The sequence below is a fragment of the Gekko japonicus genome, unplaced genomic scaffold (genome assembly GCF_001447785.1).
Source record: "Gekko japonicus isolate JY-2015 unplaced genomic scaffold, Gekko_japonicus_V1.1 scaffold2214, whole genome shotgun sequence".
Lineage (NCBI taxonomy): Eukaryota > Metazoa > Chordata > Lepidosauria > Squamata > Gekkonidae > Gekko > Gekko japonicus.
In genome coordinates, this window is record NW_015162546.1 from 134707 (window position 1) to 144079 (window position 9373).

The following is a 9373-nucleotide window of genomic DNA, read 5'->3' on the forward strand; positions in this document are numbered from 1 at the left end:
AAACAAGGCATAAATATTAGAGATGATGTGTTAAATGATGCAAAAAAATGTTATTACATAAGTATAAAAACAAAGCAGTGAGAACAGGATAATACATACTTTACACAGTGGTATAGTATAAATCAGTGAATGCTCAAGACAATCATTTTGAGTTTCAGTCTGACTCTGAACTGTTTGTTAACATGTATATGAGTTTAAGTAAACCTCAGCAATCCCTTTCCACACTTCAAAGCAATATTGGAAAGGGGGGAGCGGTTAAGAGCAATGTTTCTAGTGGATAGCGGAAGGGCCAAGCAACACTTTGGTTTCTCTGCTTCCCAGTTGCAAATCACCCTCTCTCAAGAATGCTTTGAAGTTAAGGAGAAGACTGAAGGGTTTTTCTCACATCAGTTTCTTTGAAATGGGCAAGTGAGCCGTCTGTGTTAGGCTAAATCTTGGAATGAATTTGCATTTTAGCTACATCCAGTGGTCCATTGCTACAACTGCTTCTGGATGCGAAGTCATTCATATAAACAGGCTGTATCAGTTCTGTGTAGTGCCATGGATGAGAGCAGACTAGTTTCATTCATGTATACCAGTTGCAGTGGAGGCAACTATATAAATACGTGTGGAACGTTTATTAGTAAGGGAAAGGAAGATAAGTCTTTTTGGTTGTGGAACCCTCCCATGATCCCAAATGACGCCCGCTTCACATGTGGCGCTCCCAGCTGTGACCAGAAGTCAGTTCATGGAAGCTCTTTAAATTTATTTAGAATAATCTTTCCTTGCTTAGTGTTGTTGCAGTTCTAGCAGAAAGATCTGAGCTGAGGGCTGATTTGTAGAAAAGTAGGATATTTCACGAGCCAAGGAAATGGAACCTTCCATTCTCAAAATGTTTTCAAAAATAATTTTAAATTATTGTATAGGTCTAACGAATGTCATGTTTACAGCATCACACTCTTATTGTTAAATCAATGCTTAAGTGGTGGTAGAGTACAGATACATGCACCTTAGATAACATCTGTCTAGCTGTCTGCTTACTTTGTAATTTCCCTCCCCAAATTCTGAATTGTTGCACCAGAGAAACCAATATGCTTCCTGGTGATGATCACCATTTCCCACACACTAGAATGATGTCTCTAACATCTGCACAAACTTGTTAGGTATTTTTGTGTGTGTGGTGGTTTGGTGGCTTTTTGAACTGTACTGTAGTCTTTCTGCCTGTCTTTGTCACCTGAAACTCAGCTCTATTGTGAAAACTGCATTCCCTCTTTTCAAGAGGTCCAGCTGAGCATTCCAACAAGCAAATGTCAACTGGAGCATATAATGAATAATGATGCCTCATTTTTCTCTCTTTTACTGTACGTGGCCTTGTCCAGTAATCCTATAGCTTGCTCAGGGAAGTCCTCTCATCTTACTGTTCCCGCAGAGGGAGGCTTATCTAGTTCTTGTCCTCAGCCGTCTTCTCAGTATCCTGCTACAGACAGGTAGAATAGCTACTCTCTTCCCAATTGTTTTTTTAAAAAATGGCGATTAACCCTTTTAACTCTTTTAACAGAATGCAAACTGTATGAGGCTAACCAGACTAGCACTTAGTACTAACCTAATCACTTGATGGGAAACTGGGGGATATCACTTAGGGGGGTTATGGGGATAGGTGATAACAATTTTAAGTTGATTGAAACTATGCACCTGGCCAATGATTTGGCTGGCTGGTTTTGGTTACTGTGTGCAATTTGGTCCTTTCTTGCAACATCTGGCCGCGAACATTTTTCATTTCCTTCTATTCTGTCTTCCTCTCCCGCTTCCCTCCTTCTGATGCGTGTTGAGTGATTTCCATTTCAACACCTTTCCCATCTCCCACTTATCAATGACCCCCCCCCCCCAATCTGCTAACCTGTTATGGTGCATCTTCTCCAGCATTAGGTCTCCACCTCCCAGTTCAGCTCTTCCATGACAACAGAGCAGCTCAACCAATAGCTGGAAAACATATTACCAAGGATCTTGTACATGGCACTCACCTTAGCCCCCAAGGCCTTTCTGTTCCTTTTAGAAAAAGGAACTGCTCTGCATTTACAAAAATGATGTGCACACAGGGCTGTCTATATTAGAGCGTCTATGGGGCTCTGACTCAGTGTAAGTACCAGCAGGGCTTTTTTTCTGGGGGGGGGGGAATGAGCCAGAACGGAGTTCCAGAACCTCTTCGACAAAATTCTTTAAGAAATGTTTAAAATTTTGTGAGTTTTCAGTATACAGATTGAAAACTTCATTTCCCACTTGAGAGTTCTGTTACTCTTAAAAAAAATGCCCCGGGCGCCAGAATCCTAGCAAGGATTTTAAGACCTCTATAACACCATTGTTCTCAGCATTGGTATATGGCTCCAGGCTCATCTTGAAAAAAGTTTATGAAAAGAAATATATAAAGGAAATATGTATAAATATATAAATGAAATCCAGTGACTCTGAATACATCTTTTGTGAAACACAGAGCACTTACATCCTTGCTGTAGGAAAACCAGGCTTTTCAGTGAAAGTTGGTTTAACAACAGTTAACAATTCACAGCTGAGCTCAGTTGCACAGGAGAAAATAAAAGCAAAGCCCCCAAGGATTCTCTGCAGTACAAAGTGTAGTCACAACTTTTCATAGGGAGAGAGAGAGAGATCTTGATGGAACTCCCAGTGAAGACAGGACAATTCTTGCCTGGATACTGGAGGAAGTCTCCTGTATGTAATTTATCCTGCTTGAAAATACAGAAGAAAAGTCTCCTTTGGCATTTTCTAGATGAGCCAGAAGTATGTCCCAGGGAGGTGGTGGGCAGGAGATACCACATATGCTAGTTATCAGCAACTTGAAGGCTTCGGGCCAAATCCATTTCTCCTGAACACCACCAGCTTTGCCCTCATTTTCCATCTCAGATATATGGAAGAAGCAGTTGCTTGCTATAGCAACAGGACTCCTGGCAGTCCATTACGGCAGGTGGTTCCCCACATAAGAAGTACCCTGCTGTATCAGATTTCTGGCCCATCTACTCCAGCATCATGTTTCCCTCCATGGCCAACCAGATGCCAGTGGAAGAGCCACCAAAGGGGCTGCCTCAGTGTGGTGGCAGTTCCATAAAACAAATTGCTAATGTGCTTTTGTAATGAGGGGAATCTGTGGGCATGCTGAGAGTCTTTCCCTTTGTGATCATATACAAGGAAGTTCCATTTTTGGGTCTTTCCTTTCTACTAGAGTCTTGTATAGTAGAGGGTGAAAGGCGGCTGTTGTGTGGTTCTGGTAGTCATGCAGATAATAGGAGAGACTCCAAGGGGAAAAAGGGGAGGAAAGAGTGAAATTACAATTATCCAGTACATGTTTCCCAGGGCAGGTTGGTAGATGTTTTCTGGGAATCTGTCCCTGTCAGCTGTGTGCAGGCTAGGGTTGCCGGCCTCCAATGGGACAAGGAATTCCCTGCCTCCAGCAGGCATTTCCTACCACCACTTAGAGCTGGAGCAGGAGAAAAAGTACAATTAAAAAATGGCTGTCTGCTAATGACATGACATCACTTCCAGTAATACTCAGAAGTGACATCACACTTCTGTAGGAATTGGCTGAAACTCTGTGGTAAAACCTGGAGGTATGGGGAAACCAGGAAATGATGTCAGTCCTTTCTAGGAATCACTGGAAGCTCTGTGGTTTTACCATAGACTTTTTGCCAATGCCTAAAGAGGTATGAAACCCAGAAGTGAAATCATGCCATGGCCACCCCCCATGTCCCCATCCCACAGTCTCCTGCTGGCAACCCTAGTGCGGGCCCAACTTGTATTGGGACCATGGTGTTTGGGAGAGGGGTCTTCTCCCATTTTTCCTGACAGTGGTCCAGGGAGGACTGTTTGCCCTGTTGGGGAAAGCAATGGAATCCTCAATGGGGTAAATGGCGCACCCTCCCAAGGCTATTTCAGGTTGGTAAAATCATGCATGAGGAGACTAAAGCGCCCTTTCCCCACCTGTCATGGTTCTGATCCAAATCGGGTTGATGTGCCTGAAAAGCACAGAATCTCAGAACAAATCTACTGACCTGATGCACCTGGAGAAAATTTAAGGTAGCCAGGCCTTCTGCTATGGTGAAAGGCCTCCCACCCATGTTCTCTGTTGCCTGCCACCTCTCCAAGTGGTGGTGGGATAATAATAATAATAAAAAAGAACACTGCCAACCTCTGCGCCGGTACATCACTTCAGGTGTAAATCAGACGTGACAATGGGTAGTTCTAGGAATTGCTGGAAACTCTATGGTTTTACCTGAAAGTAATGTAGTACAATTGGTAACATAGGACAAAGGAAATGAAGCTCAGTCTGTGGGTGCTGTGGGAAGGGGCAAGGGAAACAGAGAGAGGAGGACTCTCCAACTGTTGCATTGAGGTGTGCTGAAGATAAGGGCCTTGATATCTGTGGGAAAGGCAGCAACCTGAAAGCAATGCACTTCTGGCAGCAACCTGAAAGCAGTGCACTTCTTCAAGATTTCAACTTGTATGTGGAGAAAGAGGAATTGCTTAGGTTCTGGGGAACAGAGGAATTCTCATGCTGGAGATTTCAAGATTCTGTTGAATTATTTGGTTAATAAGTAGGAACCATTAAAATCAGTAATATCTTTGCCTATAATGTACCTCAAGCAAGGAATTACCTGGTCTTGGTTATTCAATTTTTGACTTCTTATTTCTAAAAATAAATGTAATCCCTGTCCGGGGGGGGGGGGGGGGGGAGGACCCAGAAGTGCATTGCTTTCAGGTGTAATCCCCATACTTGGGGTTTGAACAACTCCTGACTCAAAATAAAAAGTAAATGGGGAACAAATATTACATGTTAGTAACATGGATGATATGTAGTTGGGTAATGGTGAAGCCAGGGTTAGATTAAATATCATGTAGTAAGAGTAGATATGAAGAAAGGAAACTAGGGTCCCTGCCACGCGAGGGACAAAAAGAACGGGCAAAGTGCGGCTTTTAAAAGCCGCACCAAAATAGGCACGCGGCGGTGGGATCATACAGATCCCGTGAGCCACTGTGCAATTGCTCCCCGGCACGATCAGATGCCGGGGAGACCAGGGAGGAAGCCACGGGAGGCTGCCGAACTGCGCATGTCTGAGCATGCGCAGTTCGGCCAGGACCCGGGGATGCGCCAGCGGAAGAACACGCCAGCGATCCCACGGCCGGCTTTGATGCGGCCGTTCGGAAAGAACCACCTTAGTAGGTGGTTCTTTTTTGCTGTGGATTATTGCCGAAAGGGCCGGATTGGGGACGGGCGTGCAATGCTTCCCAGATGTTGCGGTGGGATCGCGCCCGTTTGCTCCGCCCCCGATCCATCCCTCTTCCGGCCCTAATCCTCTGGTGTGACCGGGGCCTCGGAGCCTTGGTTTCATTCCAGGTTCATTTTCATGCTAGCTGCTTCCTAGACAAGGTTGACTGTATTGTACTTTTGGAAGTTCACAGCTTCTAGTCAAAGAAGTCGACTTGCTTATGTTTCTCCACTGCCTCTGATTTAGAAGATAACAATATACTTCCATGTTCTGATGCTGTAAGGCTGCCAGACACAGATCGACGTCCTTCAACTCTGCCGGAAATGCAGCAGACTGTCCTTTTTAGGGATGACATTTGAGATATACTTCTTGTAATAATAGATTGCTACAGCTCACTGTTTTCAATGGGTAAAAAAGGCTTCTGAAGAAGAGGGCAATCAGGATGATTAAGGCAATATGAAAAAAGCTTAATATGGGCCTTTTCAGTTTAGATAAAAGACGATTGAGGGAGGACATGACAGAAGTTCATAAAATTATGCATAGGGAAAATGGGAGGTGAGAACTTTTTCTTCCTCTCCCATAATATTATAACTCAAGGGCACCCAATGACGTTGATGGACAATAGATTCAGGAAGGACAAAAGGGAGTACTTCTTTTCTCAATGAGTAAATGTAGAATTTGCTGCTGGTTGATCATGCTACGGCTACAAGGATAGATGGCTTTAAAATGTATTAGACAGATTCACAGATGATAGAACCATCAATGGCTACTAGCCATGATGAATAATGGGACCCTCCAGATAGAGAGGCTACAAACCTCTGTATACCAGGGTTAGGAGGCAGCAGCAGGGGAAGGCCTTGGCTTCTCGGTCTTGTTTGTAGGTCCTCCAAGGCAGTGGGTTAACCATTGAACTATACAGATCACTGGTCCAGTCTAGCAGGGCTGCTATGTTCTTAGTACATTTCACAGTTCATCATTAATTTGACAACATCAGATTAACTGTGAAGTGGGTCTCAAGACTGGAGAGATTGTGAGGGACTGAGAGGCCATCATCAGGTATTCAAAGAGTCCTGGAGGCTTGTTATGGGAGTGGAACATATTGGCCTTTTCCAGACGGTTCCCATTTTCAGTTAGATGCCAAAATGAGTTTGAGGAAAATGAATGGCCACTTTTTGAACATTCCCTACCCCCCCATCTGTTTCGTATTTCAGTTCTAATACCAAGAACAGAGGTCAGTTCAGATCACCGAAGGACAAAGTTCTGTAACTGTTCTTCACTCTAAAAATATCTGCCCTTTGTTCTTCTCCCTGACTGTCCTACACATCTGTTATCTTCCGAACAGAAATTGTAAACTCTGAGCAGGAACTTTATTTGTTCCAGGACAGTTGATAATAAAGGGATGATATTCTCCATGGAAACTATGACTGCAATATAAGTAATAATTTACTGTGTTTTTTCCCCCCAAGAGACATATTTTTTCCAGTTCTGTAATGCAATCTATAAGCACATTTGTGCTAGGAATTAGATCTTGCCATCTTAGTTATTCCTTGGCTATATAGCTAGTGCTCTGGCAGTGCAGAGAGATCTTGAGAGGCTGAATGACCATTAAGGGCACCAGAAGACTTCTGCTGGGGGTGTTGGCCTGGGGGGCTGCCCCACCTCACTGAGCCACCCAATCCTGGAGCCCCCTTCTGCCAGGGCTGCCCCAGCTCCAAAAGAGCGGCAGGTGCTGCTGCGAGAGATGGGGCAGCCGAGCCTATTCTCACTTAGCCTCAGTGAGGGATGGGATGGGGCTGCCTGGTCTGGCTGCTGCAATGAGGGATGGACTCAGGGTGCCCCACCTGGCCTCACTTCACTGTGACGACGGATGGGGCTGCCCAGCCTCACCCTGCCTCGCCCTGGCCAGGCATCTCCTACTCCAGGCTAGCCAGGCAGGTGCTACCTTTTTTGAGGAGCTGGGGTAGGCTGGAGGGAGGGCCCTTTCCCAGGGCCGCCACCCCCCCCCCAATACACCCCTGAAGATCATCTTTCTTTTTACATTTTATCTTCTGTTGTGTCTTAAAAAGCAGTTTTTATGGCTGGTTTAAGATTGTTTTATTGGACTTTCACTTCAGTCATCAGGACTGGTGATGTCTCACAGTACCATTCATAGGTCTTCGTTAACTTTATGTTCTCTTATGCTGAGTGCCTTAGAGTGAACTCATTTAGTTTGTTCGATTTGAGTTAGATCGTACAAATTCTTACGCAGCAGTGAGACATTTTCAGGTACCAGGGTAACCAGCGCCTGAGGGTTTTTTTTAACCCTGGTGATCATTTTTAGATGTTTTGTTGGACAGCTATTGATTTGTTTTCTTTAGTAGTTGCAGTGTTCTTATTATTTCCTGTTCAGGAGTAAAATAATTCGAGAGACGATGACCATGGATTCATTTAAAAACATTTAACTCAATCCAGGAATGACAATCCACCTGTAGAAGAAAGAACACTTCTTGCTTTTCTGGATCTGGCTATATTTGTATTGGGACTGGGGGTGGGGATGTATAGAGTTCCCTGTGCAGTGATCTTCATTGCATTTATACACTGCCAAACGATTACTGGTGTTGTCAGTTGTGACAGTGCTGGTGCTTCTTCTTTGTGTTCATGAAGGAATAGAACCCAGGTGCCAGTCCCCTACCTAGTGCCACCCAGTACCAGATCTATATTGCTATTTAATGTTTAGTTGCTTAAAGTACATTATTTAATTTATCTCATTCTTTGTTTTCCAAGGCAATCAACTTTGTCCATAATGCTGATTATATTAGTGATTTGTGTGTCCTTTTGGCTTAGGGTTCATCCTGGCACTGCGTCTTTTCAAAGTAATTCCTGTTTTTTTGCATGCATGAGAGAGTGGACAGAACTGCGCAGATCTTTTGATGAGTCAGACCCATGTTGTATGAATTCAGTTGCATGGGTCTGAGCACTTTTGTGTCCATTTCCATGGTCATAGTTTTTGGCAGAGTTTAAACATACAGAGGAATGGAACACCAACTGTTTAAAGGGGAGGGCTCAGTTGGAGCAGGAAGTCTCCAAAGAGCCAACAAGGAGACTGGAAGGACATGATTTGAAATTGTGGGAAGTCCCTAATCTAGCCAAGCTAACCAGCAGTCTTTCAGCTGTACCCTATAGGCTGTTCTTCTGAACTTCTTCAAGTAGGTGCACTGTAGACTATGGCTGAGTTCAGACTGGCAGTTTGCCCCGATATAGGTGCGTGTGAGGAATGTTTCACAAGTGGATTAAAGGGGCCGTTCACACAGGCACATCTGTCCGGCATTCCCCACCCATACTCAACCCGTCTTGTAGCGCTTGCCTCCCGGGTTTAAAAGATACCTGGTGAGAGTGGTATCAAACCCTGGGGAGCCCGTTTATCCCGCTTCATTCCGCTTCCCAGAAGTGTGAATGCTAATCGCTAAAAACCAGGAACAGCCCGCGTTAATAATGAGCGCCGGCTGTTCACGCTGACTGACCTCCTAGCCTCACTTTGGCACCAGGAAGGTGCAGGTGATTGCCTTGAAGAGGGGGTAGTGATGTCGCTGGATGTGCCTATGGCCCACAGCTGCCAGATCCTACCCTATTTGCCGCTGCGCCTAGGCGCTCATGCTCCTAGGCGTCTGCCGTGTAGAAAACACCGCTTACAGTCGCGCCTCCGGGCCAATGGTGTGAATGCTCCCTCACGCCTCCTCCTGGTATGCTCCTGCATCAGTCCGCGCAGTGTGACCGGGAAAACCCGGAACAGTTTGTTCCAGCTCTTTTTTTGCAACGACTCCCTCCTGCTTCAAACTGCCAGTCTGAACTCGGCCCTTGTATATTCCAACAGTAGTTTCCCTTCTAAAGATCAGAAGTCTGTGTTTCTGGCCATTCATGCACAGGCATTTTTAGTTCACACAGGTCTTTAAGTGCCTTCAAAAAGATAACACCAATATGCCCTTGTTGAGTTCACTTAGCTAAAAAGATTGGGGTTGGCGGCATGTTCTGACAAATTCCGAATTGATGTTTGTATTGCACTGTGTGAACATGTACATTATATTTTAACAAGGGGGTGGACCCATGATACTCGCGGGGGGGGGGGGGACTGCCACACATAAGGC

At 45.0% G+C, this 9373-nt stretch overlaps 1 protein-coding gene across 4 annotated transcripts in view; it reads left to right on the forward strand.

The window, feature by feature from the left end:
• The window catches only part of LPIN1 (lipin 1), a 148943-nt gene that overhangs the window by 103473 nt on the left and 36097 nt on the right, over window positions 1-9373 (forward strand). For 3 of the 4 annotated variants that reach the window (XM_015406339.1, XM_015406341.1, XM_015406342.1), the window contains one exon: window positions 1359-1466. The exons of the other annotated variant lie outside the window; for it this stretch is intronic. In XM_015406339.1, coding sequence (XP_015261825.1) covers window positions 1359-1466 — 108 coding nt within the window. The remainder of the gene's footprint in view (window positions 1-1358; window positions 1467-9373) is intronic. 4 annotated transcript variants of the gene reach the window in all.